This window comes from Cannabis sativa, chromosome 3 (assembly GCF_029168945.1).
Source record: "Cannabis sativa cultivar Pink pepper isolate KNU-18-1 chromosome 3, ASM2916894v1, whole genome shotgun sequence".
In the NCBI taxonomy this organism is placed as follows: Eukaryota; Viridiplantae; Streptophyta; class Magnoliopsida; order Rosales; family Cannabaceae; genus Cannabis; species Cannabis sativa.
The window spans coordinates 77,498,394-77,524,804 of record NC_083603.1 but is presented as its reverse complement, the minus strand read 5'-3'; the positions used below and the strand labels follow the sequence as shown (position 1 = coordinate 77,524,804).

The window sequence follows — 26,411 nt, the reverse complement described above, 5'->3', positions numbered from 1 at the left end:
AAGTTCATTGACTTCATACTAATCAATCCATCTTGTTAATGTAACCGATTTGTGTTCTCTTCACCTGAAATGGATACCGAAAGAAGCACCCAAATCTGCAGAAAGTGACGTGGGCTCGAGCCAAACCAACCCAACCCAAGTCCTTATCGATTCGCCACACATACCATTGAATTTGAGGGGCCGAGATCTCACGCTCCCACGTATAAATCAACCCATTCCGTCTTTCTCTCTCTCTATCTCTCTTCTCTTGGAGAGAGGGGAGGACCATTAAATTGACCGTCACTGTTCCATGGCTCCGATCTTCGAGTATTTCGTGGTTTGTGGGATCGGACCTGAAATTCGAACCTTAGATGGGGACAAAGGGTTCCATGGATATGGAGTCATGTACTCTGCTTCCTTACTCGATCAGTTTCCTCCTCTTAATCATTCTCTCTATCCTCCTCCACCCCCTCAGCTTCCCATTGTAAGTGCCTCCCTCATGGCTGTTAGCCACAATGCCGAGAACCGCCATTTATGATTGTATTTTTTCTTTTTCTTCTTTTAAGGAATATTCTGGGCTTATAATTTTCGACTGATTTGAGTTTATGTATTTGTACTTTATGGTATTTGTTATAATTGCAGTGTGTTTTACCAGCTGGGGTGGAGTTTTACTCATCAGGAATCGATTACAATGATGCCTCAACCTTCCCGCGGAGTCACCCGATTGTTCTCACTGGTATGACTTGAATTCAACTATTTGAATCACTGAGAACTTATAAGAAATAAGAGTTAAAATTAGTATTTGAATTTAAGCATTTTATTATTTTTTGTAGAGGGCGATGGATCGAAAATATATGTTAGTTGCATTGCTTTTCGGGATCCAGTGAGTGAGGATATTGCTGAAGCGTATCGTATACCTCCTAATTCATTTGCCGACAAATGTATCTGTCTTGTTTCACGCTCCCCGAGTTTCGGGGTACTGAAAACTGCCTTGGAGGAACTGTTTTCACTTTGCTTTTCCCCAAGTGGAAGTAGGTAAACTATTCTCTAGAGATGAAACTTGATTACCTTTTTCATATAACTTGGGTGTTAACATCTTGACAAATTTGTATTTGAAAGACGAAGATGAATGCTCTTTTGCTCACAATTTGCTGTAATTTTTTCAACTTTGCAACATTTTCAGCAAACCATTATGGGAAATTATATCACACATGGTGTCTAATGTGCCTTTGCCTACACCGGGAAAAGATCGTGTTTTGTTTTCTATAGAGAATTGTCTTCTTTCTGTTGAAGCTCCACCGAAGGATGGGCTTCCTCATGCCGATGTATGCATTTATAATCAGTTTTATTGTAGCTGTGCAGTTTTTAGTTTTCCCTGCTTTATTCAATAAGTTATAAGTCTTGTTTTTTGAGAATGGTTCTTGATGTTGGACTATTATACTTTTCGATGAATGCAGATATCATTTCAGCCATTAATACAGTGCTTGGATGTTGACAACTTAATTAAACTTTTCACTGCTGTGCTGCTTGAGAGGAGAGTTTTACTCCGATCAAACAAGTATGCTTTAAGTCCTTTTTTCTTTCTTTCCTTCTTTCCCTTTACAATTAAATTACATTTGAATTTGCTTAGACCATATCATTGTATTTTGAAAAGTACCATGTTTTATACAAATTTTCATGTCCAGATATGTGTTTATTCTGTAAGTTTTGATCATTCTATGTTTCTAATTTGCTGACAAATAGGTCTCTCTTTTTTTGGGCAGATATTCTCTTTTAACCCTTGTATCAGAGGCCATATGTCATTTAATTTATCCATTTCGATGGCAGGTCAGTTTGATTTGTTAAACTACATGGACAAAGAAAAAAAAGTTTGATTGTTCTCATTTGCTTTTTGTTATGCGGACATCATTTCTCTGTCTCGACCTTTAGGTTGTAACAACGGGCAACCACTCATTCTGTTAGCCATTCATAGTCTCTATACTAATCCTTCTATGTTTTTTGTCATGTAGCATGTCTACATTCCCCTACTCTTTTTCAGCGGAGTAGACTATATTGATGCTCCTACACCTTATATGATGGGCCTCCATTCAGGTGTTGATACATCCACTTTGACAATGGATGGTGTAAGTAGTTGCTTCGAAACATTGTTTCGGTATATTTTTCAATTGAACATGCATTTCATGTTCTGATTTGCAATTATCACAAACAATAACATGAAATCTATCAGATCTTCCTGGGTAAATGCCAATACGTTTTATTTTGGTAATGTTTGGTAGGTTTAGCTGAAAGAAAAGTGAAGTTATAGATATATCATATATATTAGCAAACACTAGCACATAAGCCTTTTCTGTTTGTATTGTACATAAGACATCCTCAACGTCCCTGTTTTTGCTTTACTTGCCATTTAAATTGCACCTTTTGTATTTACCTAAATGTTGCAAATCATTTGGAATGGCTATCACATGCATATAGAGATTTCATTGCCAATGCGCTTCTTTAGACAGTATTACTTGAGTCATATATTCATTGTTCTGGCTCCTTATTTCTTTGCCTTCTTATTTTTAGGTAGTTGTTGTGGATCTCGAGTATAATCGCATCACCACATCAGAAGACATCCCACCAATTCCTGAGCCTGAATTAAGTTCATTGCGTGGTGAGATACTGAAGCTTTTGTGTCCCAATGTTGTTGGGATAGATTTGATGAGGACAGGTCCATGTACTTCATCTGACCAATTTCATAAAAGTGACAACAAACCTTGGGGAGAGGATCACGATCTTCAACTTAGGTGAAAACTGGAATTCACATGAACCAGTGATGAAATACTTTTTCTTTTTCTGAATGGTGGTGATGAAGTACTTTATTAATAAAGTAACTGTGGTTACATACATTGTTGTTCTGCCTTGCTTGCATAACCAGATCTCACCCTCTTTTCCATTTCTAATAAGTATCTTTCTTCAAAATAAATTTAAAGGATCCGTGCTATTCATATATTACATTGTTTTTTTTTTTTAAAAAAAATCATATATTACCTTGCTTATTGAGCTAAACTTTTTTGGATTTTCAAAGAATTGGACTCCCGTATCTAATTGTTTCTTTCTAGTTTCATTTGTCTGTTCTGCTAGCTATAGTTTTGGCAATAATGCTAATGTATTTTCTCTCTAGATCTTGGAAAGACTATATATAATCTTTAGAAGGTTTTACTATTGAGGTGTTTGTTTGACATCTTAAATATTATAATGCTTTTTCTATTAACTATAAATAAATATAGGTATATATTTTTACATTTGATGTGGGGGCAATTATTGTATGTAAATTTGTACTGAATATTATTTTAGGAGTGATAAAAAAACAAAACTGTAAAAGTGATCTATTGTGGCCGTAAGATTAAAATTTAATCCACTACTGATAGTGGAAAAAGTATCTCTACTGTAGCAACCCCATTTGAAGTATATGTTATTTTCTATACCCTAAAGTTTTATTTCGTAGTTGATGTAATTCTTTAGGTTTTAGCACTTGTGGAGTTGTTCTTTGACAAATTATATCTTCATTAGCACCTACCAACTAAAATTATTAAATTCAACCTTTTAAATCTATCCGTTCCTGTGTTGCAGGTTGGTATTTCTAAAGTTTTTTGCATCAATTCTAAGTGGCTATCGCAACTTCATAGTATGTATAATTAATATTGTTTCTTGCTCTGTAAAAATAGTTTATTTATTTATTTTTTATTTTCCACTTCACTATGAATTTTATTCGCTAAATTCACTTTTCAGGAAATTTCTGCAAATCATGTCTTCAACAATCAAGCATTTTTAAAAAAGCGTGCTCGGTCAAGTAATCAATCATCTGATCCCATGGTATTTCTTTTTGAAATGTTTCATCTTTATACTCAAAAACATCAACCTTACAGTGAGCTATTTTGTCCATTACAGATGACATGAATGACATCCATAGTTTTCAGTATGTGACACTAGTATTTGTTTTTCTTCCTCATATTGGAATGCTTAACAAGACTTATGAGTGAAATTAGAAAAGTAGAAGTGTGGACTTTAACGGATTTTTTTTTTAAGTATTTTATATCATATAGGCTAACGACAAAAATTATCTTCATCCCATCCACAGTCTACATTGTGTTCGAAGTTTTATAAAATTGGGACCTAGAAATGTTATTGTTTTAGAAATGATACATTTCTAGCTGTCATATTGTCAATTAATGACATCCCTTATCCTAATACAAACCACCTCCCAGGACACCCCACCCACTAAAATTTTGTCCATATTGTCAATGTCAGTATTTTTCTTTTTACAATTTCATGTATATTTAGATCTACTCTGCCTTTTTTTTGTACTAATTTCTTCTTGCTATATACAGATAGCCCAATTTCTGGACACTCATGGGTTCATGGATTACGTGGAGAGGGGTATGGGTTCTGATGATAACTGTAATAATCTCCTCGACAAGCTACAAGATGCAATCGGCAGGGGCCAGAATCCCTTCTCTATTTTCCCCTCAAATGCAGTTGAACCTGAGATTATAACTATCTCAGATCCTGGTGGTAAAATATCAGGTAAATTGCTCTAACTGTTAAGTGATTTCTGCTGATTATATCAGGAAGATGAGTGGTGTAGCTAACATTTTCTTTGCATTTTGGGATCAGATGCCAAATATACCTATGATAGGTTTCCATCTAACATTAGAACGGAAGAACAAGAAGAAAAAAGGAGGCAGATCCTTGCAGCAGCAAGTGGTGCCTTTGAGTACTCTGGAAAGCATACTCCAAGGTACATACAAACATATCAAATTTGATAATATTATTTCAATTTGAGTATATATAGGAAAATTCTTAAGTAGTGTCATACGTTTAAATTTGATAATATTATTTCAATTTGAGTATATATAGGAAAATTCTTAGGTAGGGTTATCACTCTTGTTCCTATCGTAGGGGCATTTTCTATTTTCGGTACTTAAAAACTTTATATATATTTTTTATAGTGTAAATACTAATTTGGACCGTGTATTTTGCAAAAATTATTGATTAGACTCTCTGTCTTATTAAATGACAATTCGGACCTTGTGTTTTTAAAAATGGTACAAAATAGATCCTGAGCTTAATTTTCGTCAAATTAAAATTTAATAATAACCTGACATGGAGGTGTTATGACAAGAATCGTTCCATTTATTTTGTGCGGTTTGTTATATTAAAAAAAATTGACAAAGATGGAGTTCAATGTCTATTTTATACTATTTTGAAAAATACAGTGTCCGAATTGTCATTTAGTTAAACACAAGTCTAATATGTAATTTTTGCAAAATAAAAGGTCCAAAATGGTATTTATCTTTTTTTATATGATAATATACGTTGTTATTATAGTAGGCACCATGATTGTTTTCGGGTGATTCTGAATAATGATTTACAGTATTGAGAAGAAGAAAATTTTAGGGTTCATCACTTTTGTTCCTATTTTCAGTATCTAAAGAAATTTTATCCCAATTTTTTTTAGAGGATAACATACATTATAGTTGTAGTAAGCATCATACCCAGTTTTAGGTGGTTCAAAATAATAATTTACAGTATTGAAAAGATTCAAATAGTCCACTGTTTTATCATTATCATTTTTAAAGTTACCATAGTATCAATATATATATCTATATATACTAAGTTGATGTAATGTGCAATGCACGTATAATTACTTAATTAATTTTATTTTTAATTAGGTTTAATTAAGTGATGTTAAGCGCAATATATATATGTTCAATTTTTTTAATTAGGTAATATATTTTTTTTTTAATTTGTCACATAGGGTTTGAGATTTTGATCTTTGAGATTTTTTTTAGCTATTGTGGCTATATTAGTGTGCTCTTTAGATGATTATATATACGTATTTTATATGTACAATAAAATGATGAAGTATCGAAGGAGTACGAAGATCGATAGATTTCTTATCTAAATGAACATGTGGCAAATCATATAAATCAATGACTATTAGTCATATATCTTCCAATAAAAATTAGGTATTAACAACCCATTATTCAACCTAAAATGAAAGGAAATACCAAATTCAATAGTCATTGCATTTATTCATTTGTTAATTTGGTGATGATATTTGAGTAAAGAATAATTCAAATTCAATAATTAATCTGATGTTACATTTAATTTGATATATTATTCTTTTCTTAAAAATATTAAAAAACTAATAACATGTTTTATAAAAAAATATCACTCGCAAACCTATAAAAAAATTTACTTAGAGAAAATTTGGATTCTAAAATGATTATTTTCACATTTTACATTGTTTTTATATAAAAAAACATAAAACTACGAAAAAATAACATAAAAAGTGTTAAATTATTAATAGATCAACAAACTTGTTAAAAAACATTTATATATCATTCAACTGGCTGGCCTCTTTCTCTTTTTCAAAAAAGAAAAAAATTATTCATTTTAATTGCAATATGTCTTCTTAGAGATGAAATTAATATATTATTTAGTTCATTTTTCTCTAATTTTAATCTTGATGCATGGAAATATTTTATCATTAATTTATCTATATTTAAAACTCTTATTTGTAAATGGAGGAAGAATAAAGATTCTGTGTTGATAATAAAAAGTGAAGGAAATATTTTATCATTAATACATGTATTTATATGCTGTTGACACAAGATTAATGCTGTTTTGGTTCCTTTCTTGTCAATTTTTTTTTTCATTGCTATGAAAAACAACAAAAAAGGATGAGATTTTCAGAATGCAATCAAACATTTACAAAATTAAAAGGTTCTTATTTCCTGAAAGCACCAAATCAACATGAATCCGCTGGAGATCCCTCTTTTATACAATAATTAGAAATATTTTCTTCAGTAATAACCATCAGAGGGGACCTAACCACTCTCACTGAAAAGTTAAGAATATGAAGCTTCATAACAACCTAATGTTCTGTTTTGCTTGGTTCTAGTACGCACATTGGACGATTGCAGAAATTTTGAAGTTTTTGTGTACATTTATTTTTCTTTTCAAATATTGATTGACTGCGATATCATGTTGAAGTCATTTTTTGCCCCTTCTGGAAACTGTATTTTGGTTCAGAGATCTCCAGTGTGGCTCCTCATTTTTTCTTTCCTTTACAGTTCACCTTCCTTTCTCACTAAGGACTCTAAAGCAGACAGCCTAAGTCCAATGGAGAGGGCAGTAAGTTCCATATACATCCTTGTGTTGCCTGAGATTATGATATTTTAATGTTAGTGTTCTAGAAACTTCATTGTTTATTTTCACAGGCTGAAAGGGATCGCATGGTTTTAGACATAAAGGTTAAGCTGCAGGTAAGACATTATTTGTCTCACTGTTAGATCAAGTAGAATAGTGTATGAATAAGATGGCTGTAAAATATTGTCTTTGTGCTTGTTTCTTCTGCATTGTCAGTCCTTGAAATGACATCCCATTACTTGATTTCATATTTTGGTTTCAGCTCAAGTGTATACAATATTATGAATTGATACAACTATACTCTATTAACATGCTAATATTTGTAGAAATGTGCACTGTAGGTATTTATAAAAGTGTCACTAATTTCTATTTCTTTTAATGTCCTCAATCAGCCAAGACTCTATGAAGAGATGTCTAGGATATCACAAAATATGCATTATTTATTTATTTATTTATTTATTTATTTATTTTGTTCTTAAGAATATTAAAATGTACCTAGCTCAATAAAAGGACAAGGTCTAACTTTATCTTGTGAATCATTATCTTCTGGCCAGGCTAGTGTGAGTTTACATGTACATACATTTATGTATAATTTTATGAGCGCCAATATATATATATATATATATATATATATATATATAAAATATTTAATTTGACACTACAGCTTTTAACTTGCATGAATAATATATTTTTTATAAGAAACAAATCATAACACACAAGTAGGAAGTTTCATTCACCGATCACATCAAACAAATTCTCATCCTACTATTTTCACTACTGAATGAAATATTCTACGTTTATACTCATCAAAACCTTGCAAAGTTTTGGAAGTGTCACGATTCATTTACTACAGTTAAAACACAATTTGTTTATATGATGATGTTATTCAGCACCTTTACTATCACGACTCTTAAATAAACAGGGTCTGTGGTTGCGTCTTCTCAAATTGGGAGCAACTGAGGATCCTCTTTCATCATTTGAATATGGCACGATCCTTGGTAATTTAATGTTTTTCCTTTTTCCCTGAAATAAAATTATACTATACATCACTTTTTATTTTTTTATTTTAGACAAATGATTTGCTACATGCATTCTTCATGCGAAGCTATTGCTGTCCGAACATTGTGTGTTTTTTTTTTCTTCTCATTTTCATATATTGTGTTGTGCAGCTTTAATTGAATCTGATGCTGAGGGGATAGGTGGGAGTGGGTTTGTTGAATGTATCAGGGAGCACATACATTCAGTACGTAAATTTAATATTTATATAGGAATGGATTTCTTTGCCCAATGCAACATTTATGCTTTATTAATTCAATGACTATTTTTTCCCAGGGATGGCATTGCCAGTTAACGGAGGAACAGTTCATTGCTGTTAAAGAATTGGTTAGAATTCTTCTCAGGATTCATCTGTTTCCTTTGCAACATGAATTGATTGAGACTACATAGAATCTGTTTGTTTTGCAACATGAATTAATTGAGACTACATAATTTTCGACATTAATATTTTCAATTATTTTCTGTCTTTTAGATTTTTTAACTATTAAAACTTCTAATTATTCAAATTATACATAGATTCATGGTTCAGTTAGGAAATTATTACTTCTCCTCCATCTGTTAGACTATGCCTTTCAGGACTGAATATGATTCTTATCTACACTAATTTGCCCTATTTTCTTTGTAATGATGAGTTACCATATGTTATTCTAATGTTTTATTGTGCCTAATGAAGCTCAAAACAGCAATTAGTCGTGCAACTTCACGCAATGATATGTTGACCATCAGAGATGCCATTGAAGTGTCTGCTGAAATGTACAAGAAGGATGCAAATAATGTTCAAGACTATGTACAACGTCATCTTATTTCTTTATCTATCTGGGAGGAATTACGGTAAGTGTTACATATCATAATTGTTGTACAGATATGAAAATCCTTCTACGGTCCTCTTTCTTTTGTCTTGGCAAATGATAGGATAATTCCTACACAATTAGAATAAAGAGACAATTGATAGAAGAAAATATGGGGAAAACCCCTACTGTATTGATAATGCCAGAGAATTTGAGAGCCTAACCTCTCCTTACAAGAAAAATTGCAAATTACAACTTGGACAATAACCCACTCCAATTTCCACTAACTCTTATGTAATATCTAAGGTGCACTATACTAGCTGCACTACCCCCGACACTAAAATAACTCATGTAACTAACCTGCCACATCAACAACCCCTCTTGATCTCTCCCCCTTTACCCTTTCTTGAGTACACAAATGTAATTGGAGGGCTATCATTACTCCCGGCCCAAAGATGAACCTTGTCCTCAAGGTGGAAGTGAGGGAACTGCTCCTGAATAGTGTTAGATTCGAGCAAGTGACAACACTGGATGCGAGCGTGAGTTTGCACCTTCCGAGTGCCAAGCTGAATATCCAACAACTTTGCTGGATCCAAAGTCCATTCAAGGTCAACGGATAACTCCTTAGTAATTGGAGGCCTATCAATACCCTCGACCCAAAGACGAACCTCGTCCTCAAGGTGGAAGTCGGGGAACTGCTCCTGAATAGTGTTGACATCTTCCAAGTCGCTTTAGATTCGGGCAGAGCTTGAGGTTGCACCTTCTAACTGCCACACTGAATATCCAACAATTTTGTTGGTTCCAAAGTCCATTCAAGGTCAACAGATAACTCCTTAGTAATTATAGGCCTATCATTACACCCGACCCAAAGACGACGAACCTTGTCCTCAAGGTGGAAGTCAGGGAATTGCTCCTAAATAGTGTTGAAATCTTCTCAAGTCGCTTCAGATTCGGGCAGATAACACCACTAGATGAGAACTTGTGGTTGCACCTTTTGAGTGCCAAGCTAAATCCAACAACGTTGTTGGTTCCCAAGGCTATTCAAGGTTAGTAGATAACTCCTTAGGAAGGTAGCTGCAACTTGTATGTTGCTGGACCAATGCAAGCTAGCACAAGAAAAGGACCAAAGAAGCAAGTAGCCAATTTCTCATTCGGCCGTTTAGCAAGGGAGTGTTGGCAATATGGTTTCAACATGATATAAACCAATTCACCTACGTCAAAGTGCACATCTTGCCTTTTCTTGTCTGCTTGAACCTTCATTTGTTTTCTTATTTGCTTGAATCTTCATTTGTTGTTGAGCTTGCTGGAGATTCAATTTCAAGATGTCAAGAACCTCGTCTCGAGCTAACAAATTCTCTTCGACTGCTGAAATAGTAGTGCTGGTAGGTTGAAAGCGCATTAGAGGAGGAGGGTCGCGATGATATAGAGCTTTAAATGGGGTCATACTAGCTGATGTTGTACCAATACTCAACCTAAGGCAGTCACTTCGCCCATTGAGCCGGCTTGACACTGATGAAGCAACAAAGGTACGCTTCAAGGCTTTGATTAACAACCTCATTCTAACCATCACATTGAGGGTGGTAAGAAGTACTTTGCTGTAACAACGTTCCTTGCAAGCAGAAAAATTCTTTCCAAAAGAGACTAAGGAAAACTTTATCGCGATCAGAGACAATTGAACGAGGAATCCCATGGACTTTAATGACCTCTTTCACACAAATGGCTGCTACTGTAGTGGCTGAATAAGGATGACGAAGAGGGATAAAATGGGCATACTTTGTCAAGCGATCCACCTCTACAAAAACGGAGTCAAAACTATTTGATTTCAGAAGCCCTTCGACGAAATCCATGGAATATCCTCCCAAACCTGATCTGGAATAGGCAACATCTGTTAAAGTCCAGTAAGTGATTGAGCCATATATTTGTTTTGTTGGCAGGTAGCATACTCGGTCACAAAATTTTGAACATCGATTTCGATCTCTTTCCAATTTAAGTCCCTAGCCAGCCGCTGAAACGTTTTAAACACCCCCGAATGGTCTACCACGTTGGTGCAATGAATATAAGATGTAGATGGAATAACAAACTGACCTTTGAACTTCAAACACCCCTTGAGTGTATGTAAAACCAGGATGAGATGAGAGTGACCTTGTTGGAGCTCGCGAATGACCCTGGAGAGAGAAGGATCCCCAGCAACAGGAGTTTGCAAGTCCAGAATGGAAATGAGGGAAGGGACTGAGATAGCATTGAAGGTGGCCTCTTGATACACACGAGACAAGGTGTCATTAGCCTTGTTTTCCAAACCAAGACGGTATTGAATATTGAAATCATATCCCAGTAGCTTGGTGAGCCACTTTTGATGCTTAGAAGCAACCAAACACTGCTCTAATAGGTACTTTGAACTTTGCGGATCAGTGTGCATGAGAAACCCTCTGCCAAGTAGGTAGGGACGCCATTTTTGAATAGCCAACACGATTGCCATAAGCTTGCGCTCATAAATTGACTTAGTGCGAGACCGAGAGGGCAACACTTGGCTGAAATAGGCGATTGGGTGTTGTTGCTACATGCCTAACTCTGTGCTTAAAGCATCAACCTCCACAACAAAAGGTTGAGGAAAATCCGGTAAGGCCAATACTGAAACTGAACACATGGCTATCTTCAGTTGTTCAAAAGCTGTCTTTGCCTTCAAAGACCATCCAAAAGCATCCTTCTTCAATTGGTTAGTTAAAGGTCTCGCCAAGGAGCCATAGCCTTTAACAAATTTACAATAGTAATTGGTGAGGTCTAGAAACGCGCGGAACTGTCGCAAAGTTTTTGGTTGAGGCTAATTTACCATAGCTGCCAGTTTAATAGGGTCAGCAAAGACACCGTCAGCTGAGATAATATGACCCAAGTACTCAAATACTAGCTTGAGCAAACAAACACTTTTTTCGATTGCATAAAAAGCATGTTGTTGCAATTGGGGGAGGGCCTCTGCCAAATGTGTTCTATGCAACGCCCTTGTCGGGGTATAGACTGATGTCTTCAAAGAAAACTAACATTGACTTACGCATTAGATTGCGAAAGACCTCATTCATAACTGCTTGAAAAGTAGCAGGCGCATTAGTGAGGCCAAAAGGCATTACCAAGAACTTGTAATGTTCTTCATGTGTACGGGAAGCTGTCTTCTCCACGTCTTGGGCAGCCACACGAATTTGATGGTAACCAGACTGCAAGTCCAATTTAGAAAATACTGTACCACCATGCAATTCATCCAAGAGTTTGCCAATCGCGGGAATAGGAAACTTATTTGCTATCATTGCTCTGTTAAAAGCACGATAGTCGTCACAAAACCATCAACTGCCATCTTTCTTCTTCACCAACAAAATCAGGCTGGAGAAAGGACTTGTACTTGGATGGACTATGCCCACTTTGCATCATGTCAGTGTCGAATTTCTTAATTTCATCCTTTTGGATTTGGGTCTGTGCCTTCCTGAAGAGTGATAGTTTACGCTCACGAGTCCAAGATGGTGGTAAGCCCGGGGGCATTTGAAAGACACCATCTTACTAAGAAAGTAAATTTGAAACGTCTTCATGGTGGATTGTCCCAAACATTCGGATGTAACTCAACTCAACCCAATTATTGAAACCTTCTTGTTCCACAGTGCGAATCATGGTTTGTAATGATATTTGCGACTTACAAAGGCTGCGATACTCTTGAAGAGTGATCCAAGAACCACCCAGTTCAAATTTGAGCACCATTGTACGCCAATTAACTTGCACATTCCCCAAGGTTTCTAACCACTTAATGCTCAACACCGTATCCACTCCATATTGTACGGAGTCGAGATCCAATTCCACCTGAGCGCAAATGCCTTTAGCATGAACCTTGTCGCTAGTACCCAGAAGGATGCCACAACAAAGTAGCAGTTATGGGAAAATTAGTACCTGTAACAACTTCCATGGAGATGAAATTATTAGTGGCCCTGCTATCAATCAAAACCGTCACCTCGTGATCTCCTATCCTACCTGCCAATTTCATTGTGTTGATAGAATTCACCCCTACCATCGAGTTTAACAACAAAGTGGCCAAGGTTTCTTCAACAGTTACCTCGGAGGTGGAGTTAGGGGAGGTTGGAGGGGACTACGTTGGAACATCCTCGTCGTCCTCATCCATCAGCAACAACACTTGCAAAGTCTTTTGCTCACAAATATGTCCTCTATGATATTTCTTGTCACATTTGAAGCAAAAATCTCGAGATCTTTGTCTTTATGCTCGGCCTCAGTCATGTGCTTTATTGCTGGACTTAAGAGATTGGTTTGTTGAAGCTGGGAAAGGATTGGGTGGATGAAGAAGAGGATATTGGAGACTACGAGTTTGAGTGTTTGGCTGAAAATGGAGTAAACATGTTTTTGGGAATAGATAGTGGGTTGGGTATGGGCTTAGGGTTGGATAGTTGGTAAGTATAGATTGTTGGTTCATGATTAGTAACTGATGACTCTTCTTAACACGTTGGGCTGTATTCATAATTTGGGCCAAAACCCAAAGCTTGAAGGAGATGCAAAGCACTGCATCTCTTTTTTGAGGCCCTTCACGAAGCTGCCTTCAAGAACATGCTCAGGAACTTTGGGAACACGGGATGCGATCGATTCCGACTTAATTTGGTACTCATTCACCGTTGCATCTTGTGTAACGGAGAGCAACTCCTTTGCCGTAGAGCCCACTGGAATGGCTCGGAATTGCAGCAATAAAAAGTGCTTCAAGGCGACCTAGGAAGCTATCAACCTCCTTTGAGTTTCCCATTGAAACCATGTAAGTGCGTCTCCATCCAACATACGTGCTTCAGATAAACAATGTAACAGAAAGTATTGCTCAATCTTGAAAACTCACCCCTCAGGATTATCGTAGGAGAACAAAGGAAGTTCGATTCAAGGGGGACGATAATCACGATGGAAATATGCCTCTAGGTAATGAAGAGGATTGTCGGTCTGAGTTTGAGGCTGGAATGAAAACAGTGGAGGTAGAGTATGTGCTATCGGAGTAGGACCAAAGGTGACCACTGCCAGAGAAAAGGTCGAAGAGGGCTCTCTTGACATCTATTGCTGTAGACGATCTTCACTGGTTATCGTCGCTGTTGGAACCAACTGATTGAGTGCCTGCAGAACCATCCCGACCTGCTCAGAAAGCAACTCTTACTTGTCGAATTCAGATTTCAATTTGCCGAGGTCGTGCTTGTACTCTAAATGAACTGCATCAAGTCAATTCCGCTAAGCACATCCGTCTTTGGACCCATGGAGTATCGGTGTCTTTGATACTAATTGATAGGATAATTCCTACACAATTTGAATAAAGAGACAATTGATAGAAGAAAATATAGGGAAAACCCCCATTGTATTGATAATGCCAGAGAATTTGAGAGCTTGGCCTCTCCTTACAAGGAAAATAGCAAATTACAACTTGGACAACCCACTCCAATTCCCACTCAACTCCTATTATAATATCTAAGGTGCACTATATCCTAGCTGCACTACCCTCTACACTAACCTGCCACGTCAACAACCCTTCCTAATCTCTCCCCTTTACCTTTTCTCGAGTACACAAATGTAATTGGAGGCCTATCAACATATGTAGAGAATATGAATTCGTGATGTTGAAGCATCTTTATCCGTACTTCGGATTTAGTATGAAATCATTGACTTTTCAGTTTTGAGCCTTTTTTTTTTTATGGAAAATGAAGGAATTAATTACTAAAGTTGTGGAACTAGAGAGTAAAGAAGATGAAAGAGAAGAGAACTAGAGAAAGAACATAGAGTTTTGAAAAGAAGAGAACGATAATAGATATTTAAAATAATCTTTCATTTTTTCCCCTTAATTAGAAATGAGACAAGCTTTATTGTATGCATTGCTTTTCTTGATTGGAAAGAAAGTTTTTAATTGAATGAAAAAGGGATTTCAGAAAGGATAATAAGATATCCTCCTAATGAAAACCTGTTAGGCCTTGATATTAGCCTCTTAAATATAATTGATTAGGAATATAGATGCTGAGTTGTCAAATTCTTAGTTGTTGAGATGACATGTTTTTAGTCCCAAGGGGTTAGCTTAAAACAGTAGGGATGGGAGAGTATAAATAGGGGGCTGATTAATCCTAAAGGATTAGGAATTGATTTGTATTGTTAAGAGTAAAATTTACTCAAGGAGATATCCAAGTGTCACGAAAAGCTTGGAAAAATTGTTATCCTTTCTTTGATATCAATGAGAGTCCTATCTTCTAATTCTTTCAATATAGAAATGGAGCAATAGTGTATCAAAACCATAATAAAATGACAACAGAAATAAACAAAATTCTATCTAGAAAGAGTAATTTTTCCGTCCAAGTGAAACTAATGAAAGGGGGAAATCCTTAAGCTCCTTTGCCACATAAAACTAAAGAGAACCTAAAATGTTACTCTTACTCAGAGAAACCACAGTTAAAGATTTTATTTGTGATGTTTCGTACTGATGCAAACTTTCATTTGTATATATGTTTTCCTAATGAGTTTTAAGTGTTGGTTTTCTTTATGACTTATTGCAGATTTTGGGAAGGATATTTTGATTATCTAATGGAGAGGTCTTCAAACAAGTAAAAATTCCAGTCAAAATTATTAATTAATTTATTTCCTTTTTTTATTTGCTCTTATAGTCCTATTTATTTTAATTTTTAATTTTGTTCTGTATTCTTTCGTCTTCATTTTACACCATTTCAGCTTTGAGTTGTTGGTTGAATTGACGCACACATGCATTTAGTTTCCGAACCTTTTGTCAAATAGAGTTTCACAGCATAGAGATTTCGTTTCAAGGATGCTTATTTTTCTTCTCTGGTATTTCATTTGGTGCAATCACTTTTAGTTTCAGTAGTGTGACCGATCAATTTATATAATACTTTAAACCTTACTGCTTGTAGAAAATAGTGATTCGAATTGTGTGTTGATTTCATAGAATAATACATATTTATATACAAAGTTAGGAGGCTAAATATCTACTAAATATCTACTAAATATCTAACTCTCTTACAGCTAATATACATCTAATATCTAACACTCCCCCTCAAGCTGGAGCATAGATGTTAATCATGCCCAGCTTGTTACAAAGATAATCAACCCGCACCCCATTCAAAGCCTTTGTAAAAATATCTCCTAGTTGTTCTCCGGTCTTCACATATCCTACGGAGATCAGACTTGTTGAATTTTCTCACGAACAAAATGACAATCAATCTCAGTGTGCTTAGTTCGCTCGTGGAATACGGGATTCGAGGCAATATGAAGAGCAGCTTGATTATCACACCATAATTTTGCTGGAATAGAAGTCTTAAACCCGAATTTAGTCAAAAGCTGATAAATCCATATTACCTCACACACAGACTGGGCCATAGCTCTATATTCTGATTCAGCACTGGATCTAGATACAACATTTTGTTTCTTACTCTTCCAAGAGACCAGATTGCCCCCAACAAATACACAATATCCAGAAGTGGATCGTCTATCTACCTTGGAGCACCTTGATACGCATCGAAAAACACTCAATCTGGGTATGTCCATGATCCTTGTAAACTATACCTCGTCCTGGTGCTCCTTTTAAGTAACATAAAATTTGTTCTAATGCTGCCCAATGATGAATTGTTGGAGAAGACATGAACTGACTGATAAAACTAACCGGGAATGCAATATCTGGACGAGTCACAGTTAAATAATTCAACTTTCCAACTAACCTGCAATATTTCTCAGGATCTTCAAATGGTTTCCCATCACATGTAAGATGCACAGCTGGATTCATTGGAGCATTGCAAGGTTTTGATCCCAATTTCCCTGTCTCAGTTAGCAAATCAAGTACATACTTTCTTTGAGACAGAAAAATACCTTGTTTACTCCGAGTAACTTCAATCTCCAAGAAATACTTGAGCTCCCCTAAATCTTTCGTGTTAAACTGGGTGTGAATGAAAGACTTAAGGGATGAGATGCCTTCAGTATCACTTCCAGTAATAACGATGTCATCAACATACACCACTAACAAAATGATACCAACAGTTGATCTTTTATAAAACACAGAATGATCTGACTTACTTTTCAACAAACCAAACTTCTCAACAGCCTGACTAAATTTACCAAACCAAGCACGAGGGCTTTGTTTCAATCCATATAAAGATTTGCGAAGATGACAAACTCGCCCTAACTTGCCCTGAGCAACAAACCCAGGAGGTTGCTCCATATATACTTCTTCCTCAAGATCTCCATGAAGAAAAGCATTTTTAATATCAAGCTGATGCAAAGGCCAATGATGAGTAGTTGCCATGGAAATGAACAGTCGAACAGATGTGAGTTTAGCAACAGGAGAAAAAGTATCACAATAGTCCACTCCATAGGTTTGAGCATAACCCTTGGCAACAAGACGGGCCTTTAAGCGAGCAACTGTGCCGTCTGGATTGAATTTAACCGTGAACACCCATTTACACCCGATGGCCTGTTTTCCGGAAGGTAAATCAACCAAGACCCAAGTACCATTCGCAACCAAAGCATCCATCTCTTCTATCATTGCAGCAAGCCAACCAGGATGAGACATCGCTTCTCGAACAGTTTTAGGAATAGTGATAGAATCAAGAGAAGCAATAAAAGAACAAGAAGAAGAGGAGAGATGATTATAAGACACAAAAGAAGTAATAGGAAAAGTACATTGGCGTTTACCTTTACGTAGTGCATTGGGAAGATCATCTGAGATTTTCGGATCTCATGACGAAGATGCAGGTGCAGGACATGAAACAGGAGGTGGAGGAGGGGGGCGCCTGGTGTACACTATAGGAGGCCGAGGGAGTGGTGGAGGTGGTAGAGGTGGTGGAGGTGGTGGAGGTGTAGACATTGTGGGGGTGACGAACGAGGCAGGTGAAGGAACAAGAGACCCGCCAGAACATGTAGCAGGCGCATAGGATGTGACAGAATAAACCAACAAATCATCATCCTCCCCCTGACTAGTAGAAGTAGTGGAAGATGAAAAATAAGGTGTATTTTCTACAAAAGTAACATCAATAGAAACAAGATATTTGTTGAGATCAGGACAATAACACCTATACCCTTTCTGAAGACGAGAATAACCAAGAAAGACACACTTTAGTGCCTTAGGGTCTAATTTGGTGACAGATGGACGGACATCGCGAGCAAAACAAACACTACCAAACACTCGCGGAGCAACTGGAAATAATGACTTATTAGGAAAAAGAATTTTAAATGGAATTTCACCATTAAGAACAGAGGATGGCATGCGATTAATAAGAAAGCATGCCGTGGAAACTGCATCGGCCCAAAAAGGTTTAGGGACTTTCATTTGAAACAAGAGACCACGTGCAGTTTCAAGAAGATGTCTGTTTTTACGTTCTGCAACACCATTCTGAGGTGACGTATCAACACAAGAAGTTTCATGAAGCATGCCATTAGAGGTCATATAAGATTGAAATTGAGCAGACATTTACTCTTTGGCATTATCACTTCTCAAAGTACGAATAGATACATTAAATTGAGTTTGAATCTCAGCACAAAAAGCACAGAATATAGAAAACAACTCAGAACGATTTTTCATTAAATATAACCAAGTTACACGAGAATAATCATCCACAAAAGTAACAAAATACCTGAATCCGAAGTTGAGACAAAATAGGAGAAGGACCCCAAACATCAGAATGAACTAACTCAAAAGGAACACTAGCACGTTTATTGACACGTGGACTCAAACTAACACGATGATGTTTGGCAAACTGACATGACTCACAATCTAACGAAAATAAACTACTATATTGGGGACACAGTTTCTTGAGCAAAGGAAGGGATGGATGACCTAAACGACAATGAGCCTCAAAAGCGGAAGCAACACTCGAACAAGCAATAGAGGTTGGCGGAAGTGGGTCAAGAACATACAAGCCACCAGATTCATGTCCTTTACCAATAATCTTCTTCGTCATAAGATCCTGAAACAAACAATGATCAGGAAAGAATGAGATGCAACAATTTAGATTACGAGTGAGTTGACTAACAGAAAGCAAATTAAAGGACAAATCAGGTAAATGTAAGACTGATGACAAAGATAGCATAGGTGTAGGAACAATAGTGCCAGATCCAAGAACGAAGCCGTTGACCCATCGGCTAAGGTGACAACGAAGTGGGACTGTGAGACTGAAAAGTGGAAAAGAGACGGGAATTACCTGTCATATGATCTGTGGCACCAGAATCAATGACCCATTTTGAGGATTTGGAAAGAAGGCATGCATTAGAGTTACCTGAATCAGCAATCGCAGTGACAGAAGAAGATGAAGACTTAAGTGTTTCCTGATACCTTGAGAACTTGGCAAATTCATCAGTAGAAATAAGGACCGATTTGTCAGATGCATCACTAGTGCTTGCAATATTGGCAGAGTGTTGTTGTCGATTCTTAAATTGTAACTTCCTACACTCAAACTTGGTGTGGCCTGGTTTCTTACAATAATTGCACATGATGCTCCTAGAATTTAGTGTGCGGTTATCAGGTCCTTGTGAATTACCTCCTTTAAATCCACTTGGAGTATAGTTTCTTTCCGGTGCAGAATTATTACGACTCACCAAGGCGCTATTCAGAGGAGTTGAAGAGGTAATCTCTGTGCGAAGAACACGAGTAAACACATCTTGTAAAGAGGAGACATCAGAACCAGAGAGAACTTGTGACTTTGCAGAGTCAAATTCAGATGAGAGTCCTGCAAGAAAACTCATAATAGCCATCTGTTCTCGTTGGCGCTGTTGAACTTTTACATCAGGACTAAACGGTAATAGGACATTAAGTTCTTCATATGTTTTCTTGAAAGCCATAAAATAATTCATAAGAGACTTATCTTGTTTCTCCGCACGATAAAAAGCTTTGCAAACATCATATATGCGAGATATGTTGTCTTTGCCAGAATACAAAAACTCCAAGTAACCCATTAGTTCTTTAACCAATTCACAATGATTAATCAAACTAATTACCTCATTATCGATAGAATTTCGAATTTGAAGGAACAAGCGAGCATCCTCACGGAGCCATATTTTCCTTGAATCGTTTGTTTCTTCAGGAGGATCGTCAGTCAAGTGATTATCTTTGTCAATACTCTTCAAATACAGTCGAATCGTCTTACTCCATTCTAAATAATTCGAACCAATCAACTTATGGTCCGTGATTTTAGACATCACGGGAACCACATCAGAAACAACGATTGATTTCGAATCTGATTTTATCTCTGCCATAATCTCGAAACCAAAAAAAAAATTGACAGAAAAAGGAAGAGAGCAAACTCAAAGGAATAGATACCCAAACACAAAGAAGACAAAAGTATCAAACCACAAAATGCGAAGAACCGCCGAAAACCGAAGCAAGGAGGACGAGAAAGGAGCTGGAGTGGGACGGGCGTCGACCGCCACCGGAGAAGACGCCGGATGCGCCCTCACGCGCCGGCGCGTGGGATGGTCGGCAGAGGCGGACGACGGCGCGTGGGCCCCACGCGCGGTGAATCTGGACGCCGGACTTTTGGGTTTTGCAGTCCGGCGGCTGGGTAGTCCTCCTATGTGGGCGGTGAGAAAAAATGTTCACTCCAAATAGGATTTTCGAAAAAACAACCCTAAACTCAAACCTTAATTTTTTTTTTTTTTTTTTTTTTTTTTTTTTTCAGAACCCTAATTTCGAATTTCGAATTTTGAATCACAATGCTCTGATACCATGTAGAAAATAGTGATTCGAATTGTGTGTTGATTTCATAGAATAATATATATTTATATACAAAGTTAAGAGGCTAAATATCTACTAAATATCTAACTCTCTTACAGTTAATATACCTCTAATATCTAACACTGCTAAAGGAGGGAATAATCTGGTTACTTGAGGCAGTTAAAGTGGTTTGATGATTGTTCTATCCAGTTTCAATCTCCCTTATTATTATTATTATTATTTTTTAGGAAGGGGAAAAAAATATCACATTCTGACTTAATATGTACTTTTCGTGAAGGAAATGTTCACTTATTTTCCTGTAATTAATATGTTTTAAAGCTTACTGTGCTCATGATTTGATGCACATGTAAAATGAAACTTCTCTGCACCAAATAGGAAGTGATGTTTCGCTAACTAGGTATCTGCTGTCTCTTCATTTGTCAGGTCGGCAAATTATGCATCCCTGGTGACATCACAGCTTATTGTGGTGGCATCACACATGGTGATTTCTATTGTTATAGCACTGCTACTAATCATTACTTATTGTTATATATTACAATTTAAATTATTATTATTGTTTATGTAAACGTTTGTTTTATGATGTTATGAAGGCTGGATTGGGACTTCCTGACACTGATGCTTGGTATATGATTGAAACTATAGCGGAGAGAAACAACATTGGTTACAAGCAATTTGTAAGTAAATTTCCCCAAAACCGTTGATTGATTAGTTTACAAAATGTTATCTATGGTAATCCTTGATGTGTAATTTATGCGACTAGTTATTAATATAAATTTCTTTTTATTTCACGACACCATAATTGACACCAGTTATATGTGCAATGTTATCTTGGATGAAATGATAATTTCATCATGACCCTTAATTCAGAAAGGTCTGACAAATTTATTAGAAATATCATTCTAAAATAATCCATCGTGGAAATTTCTATATGGAGTTTTAAATTGTATGGACCCTTTAACTTCTTTCCAAACTGTATTTTGGATGAACAAAATCTATATTGCAATATTTCAAGGGGGACAAAAAACAATATAGTAATATGTTTCCGTTAGTACATTCACTTGGGGAGGAAACATGCAAGAACCTACTTAAAGGCATTTTTAACATTTAGGTTTGCAGAATGCAAACATAATTGTAAGTGCTGTGTAATATATATTCAATTATCTTTTATTTATGTATTTGGTTTCATATCAGAGAAAAAAAAATTATGTATTCTGGTTGTATCTTTTCCACGTGGGAATTGCCACATCCAACAGTCTTGTAGCCATCAAACAAAATAATTCATCTGAATCTGAAACCGGAAATTCTTTGTCTTTCCATAACCAATTTTGAATTTTCTTTTTCACCAGCGCAGAAAAAGAAAAAAAATTCCTTTCTGTCCAAAAAAAGGGCAGAATGACTACATATATTCCTCCGGGGGGGGCGATTGGGACGTGGACATAAATGTCTTTATGACACAATCATTGATTCAAATTATTTTCGATTAGGTCTTGCTCTAGCCTCTTTGGGGGTTATTACTTCCTTGGTTGCTCAACACATGTACTCTTTACCTGCTTATGCATTCATAGCACAAGACTTTACTACTCAAGCGGCTTTATATACTCATCACCAATATATTGGTATATCAAAATTCAGTCTACGGTTCATATTTCGCTGACCAATTCTTTCTAATTCACATCTTTGTTGAAAGAATTTCTTTTGTGATTACTTACATAAGGATTCAGAAAATACCGGATCTCCGCCTACACAAGCAAATTGTTCATAAAATTCCAAAATGGCATTTTCTTTTGACTTAATTTTTTTTTTTCTCCTTATCATTAAGGAAAAGACAAGAAAATTTCTGGGTAACAAACATGCTCTAGAATTTCTCTTAGATTTAAGCCCATAGCCGATGATAGAACTAGAATATACAAAATAATAAATTGTGTAGCTATCACAGAATTTACTTGTGATTCTCTTGAATCTATTGCTCCCTATTTGAAATAATAAACTGTATTTCCTTTCCTCACTATTGATTTTGATTTGCTCCTTTTTTATGGCAAAGTTGATCTTTTGTTAATAAGAATAATCATTGAGTTTTTATAAAAAATTTAATGTATTATTTTTAGTTCTTTTGTGTTTTTAGTGGAATTCTTTGTTCTCTATTTAGTATTTTTAAGTGGTTATGAATTGTACCGCTAACAATTATCCTTGCTTTCAGATCAAGCTCAGAGGTTTTCTGTCTCATATTCAGCAACTACGTATTGGCTACTGGGGAATGACTTCTACCAAGGCTCAGTCCATGTCTCATGGGTTAGCATCCCCACGCTCTTCTGCAGATGAGAATCAGGAACCTGCTGAGGCGTCTGGAGTTGGAAGGAGCTGGGTTCAGAGCATGTTCAGCAGGGACACAGCATCTAGAACCAATTCTTTTAGTCGTGTTCGTAGATGGACATCTGATGCTGGCTCATCAGGTCAATATCTAGTTTTTCATATGCACATTCTTCTACTTTATTTTACTAATCACCCTGATAAACCCTCATGGAATTTTTCAATAATTCTCAGCACCAAATGAGAATGGGACTCCTCGCAAGCAAGATTTATCAACTTCTGGCCAAAAGAAAACTCAAACTAGTGTTCGCATACTTAGGGGTCACAGTGGTGCTGTCACTGCTTTACACTGTGTCACAAGAAGAGAAGTTTGGGATCTTGTGGGCGATCGTGAAGATGCAGGTTTTTTTATCAGTGGAAGCACAGACTGCACGGTAAGCCAACACCCATAATTTATTGATTAATGTCATTTGCCATTGGCCATGTATGAGTTCATGCTATGAGATGCATTTTCATCAGTTTTAACATTATCTCAGGTTAAAATTTGGGACCCTAGTCTTCGTGGTTCTGAACTTCGGGCAACGTTGAAAGGACATACCAGGTCTTTTTAACAGCATATTAATTGAACTGTAAATTGTGGCATTTGTTGGAAGTGATTTCTCCAGTACTCTATTTGCTTCCTCGTAAATCTCATTGATTAAATTGTTTAATTTGCCTTGGTTGATGTTTTCTTCACATTTTCTTGTTTGGGATATGCAGAACTGTCCGGGCAATAAGTTCTGATAGAGGAAAGGTGGTTTCAGGATCTGATGATCTGTCTATTTTAGTGTGGGACAAACAAACTACCCAGCTTCTTGAGGAGCTGAAAGGCCATGATGCGCAGGTTTTCTGTCTGCACTTTTACTTAGAGAGAAGCTTTCCTGATTTTTTTTTATCCTCCAACTTCTTACCATGCACTACCCTTTCATATTTTTAATGTTTCTCCCCTCAATTAATGTGAAATCAATGAAGACATTCAAAGACATGTGGCGAGATAACTGGAACTTTTCTGAATATAAATTATGTTTGTCCACCCTTGTAGGTTAGCTGTGTGCGCATGCTATCAGGTGAACGTGTCCTTACTGCTGCTCATGATGGTACTGTAAAGATGTGGGATGTCAGAACAGACACTTGTGTGGCAACTGTTGGTCGTTGCACTAGTGCAGTTTTATGCATGGAATATGATGACTCCACAGGAATCTTGGCTGCTGCCGGCAGGGATGCGTATGTTGAAAGTCGAATTATGATGCTTAAATTATAGTAGTTAAAAACAGCGTTTACCTAATATTTTATAGCAATGTTCACTTTGTATGGCTCAATATAATATAGTGGATAATTATGTTATCAGTGTGGCAAACATTTGGGACATTCGTGCTGGCAGGCAGATGCACAAGCTCTTAGGGCACACAAAATGGATTAGGTGAGCTAAAACAACAGCACATCTGGTTTATGTACTACGAGATAGATTTGACTAACCCTTTTCAATTTTCCCTTTTGTAATATACGTGTGTATATGCAGGTCAATTAGAATGGTTGGGGACACAGTTATTACTGGCAGTGATGATTGGACAGCAAGAATGTGGTCTGTTTCTCGAGGAACATGTGATGCCGTTCTAGCATGTCATGCAGGTCCGATATTATGTGTGGAGTACTCTGCATTGGATAAAGGAATAATTACAGGTATTCATTTTTTTTTATGTTAGGATTTTCTTTGTTATCTTATTATTGTTGGGCCCATCTAATGATTTTTGCTTCTAATTTGGTTCACCTTTGCATCTGTGATGTTCTTTTTAGGTTCAACTGATGGGTTGCTTCGATTCTGGGAAAATGAAGAGGGTAAGAATTTTATTTATCTTGGTTATTTTAGCCATCTTTGCTCCTGGAGATTTTATCACTTGGTTTCCTCGTGCTGGGTTTATGTACCATGACACATTGATAGGAATAGTACATTGGGTAATAATACAAATTGCCTTGGTAACACATCTTTAGATCTGAAGAACATTTATCAGAGCCATTATATATACTAGGTTTGTTGGGACATATTGGAAATGTTTTTCGTCTTCAGTGGAAATACACTAGAAGTTACTTAGCATCTTAAAACTTACTCAAAACCGTACGTGCATGCAACATGAAAAAAGGGTTGCAAATTTGTCAGGATTCTGTTAATGGTATATTCTGGGGTATGTGGAATTTGAAAACATATTTCAGTTCTTGCCACTTATTTTTAGTTCGAGTCATGCTAGACCCGAGTTGCTAATCATAGTATATTTTTTTTCACAATATGCTGATCAACACACCCTTCACACCTATAAGTTCTCGCACACAATCATGTGTTCTTATTAATTCCGTCAAACTTTTATTGACTAATCCGCTTATGGGTAGAATAGATCTGGGTTTGTGCAAAAAAGCTGTGTATTGTTATTATTATTTTTATTTTTTTTACTGTGATGAAAATTGAATTTATGGGCTTCAATAAAAACCTGAAATGAAATGGATAACCAAATATTCAGAGAACACCTAAAAATGTGGGATTGTGCACTGCCAGTAACATTGAGTTTGGCCATATTTGCAGAAGGCATAAGATGTGTTAAAAACGTTACCATTCATACTGGTGCAATATTATCCATCAATGCTGGAGAACACTGGTTAGGGATCGGAGCAGCTGACAACTCAATGTCTCTCTATCATCGGCCTCAAGAGAGACTTGGTAGCTTCTCAAGCACAGGATCAAAAATGGCTGGCTGGCAGCTCTACCGAACACCTCAGAGGACAGTTGCAGTGGTATGCATTTTCTTATTAGTTCCAATGCACATTTCTGATTGCATGAAATTCTTCATCATATATTTGACCCTGAGAAAGGAATTAAATTGATTTGCTGTCAAGATGATGAGACCCCTGTAAAACTTTTGGCTTTCGCATGTTTAGTTTTAAATAAAAAGGTTTGATGCTTGAAATCCGTATTGACAATGTACTGCAGGTAAGGTGTGTGGCGTCAGATCTTGAGAGAAAAAGGATATGTAGTGGTGGTCGTAATGGACTTCTTAGACTCTGGGAAGCCACCATTAACATTTGAGTTTTCCAGCCTTTCGGTTTGAATTTTTTTACACGGAAATGCTTGCCTCTATGTTGTTGGACTTATCTCTTTGTTTGGTTTTTCAATCCTCAAGGTTGTATAGTTTTGTAAATTTTATAAGATGTATAATTTCCTTTTTTTCTTTGAAACATGGGTATAAATGTATGGAAATCATTGCTACAGGTTAAGATTTTATATTGTTTTTTTCGGTAATTATACGAAACCTTAATGAAAATAAGGATTTTTTCAA

General features: G+C 36.4%; 1 protein-coding gene across 2 annotated transcripts; it reads left to right on the top strand.

Moving 5' to 3' along the window:
• Nucleotides 1–26,411, top strand: LOC115709391 (DENN domain and WD repeat-containing protein SCD1). Of its 2 annotated transcripts, XM_030637479.2 has the most exons (31): nt 1–463; nt 622–715; nt 813–1,014; nt 1,163–1,304; nt 1,437–1,537; nt 1,743–1,806; nt 1,989–2,102; nt 2,545–2,765; nt 3,592–3,646; nt 3,751–3,834; nt 4,350–4,545; nt 4,636–4,759; nt 7,101–7,161; nt 7,248–7,292; nt 8,099–8,174; nt 8,346–8,419; nt 8,509–8,559; nt 8,906–9,063; nt 15,566–15,613; nt 21,166–21,223; nt 21,333–21,416; nt 22,940–23,192; nt 23,284–23,483; nt 23,586–23,650; nt 23,809–23,932; nt 24,131–24,312; nt 24,437–24,508; nt 24,608–24,768; nt 24,883–24,924; nt 25,661–25,869; nt 26,066–26,411. In XM_030637479.2, exons 1-31 carry the CDS (start codon nt 290–292, stop codon nt 26,159–26,161), a joined length of 3,630 nt encoding a protein of 1,209 aa, XP_030493339.2. In that variant the 5' UTR covers nt 1–289; the 3' UTR covers nt 26,162–26,411. The 2 variants fall into 2 exon arrangements, with proteins under 2 accessions (XP_030493339.2, XP_030493340.2); XM_030637480.2 differs by lacking the exon at nt 1–463 and having other exon boundaries at nt 813–1,010.

Coding starts and splice junctions, on each gene's coding strand:
- LOC115709391 (XM_030637479.2), top strand. CDS start 290: ATGGCTCCGATCTTCGAGTATTTCGTGGTTTGTGGGATCGGACCTGAA. Junction 7,162..7,247: donor TAAGTCCAATGGAGAGGGCA/GTAAGTTCCATA, acceptor TTATTTTCACAG/GCTGAAAGGGATCGCATGGT. Junction 21,417..22,939: donor ACATTGGTTACAAGCAATTT/GTAAGTAAATTT, acceptor CCTTGCTTTCAG/ATCAAGCTCAGAGGTTTTCT.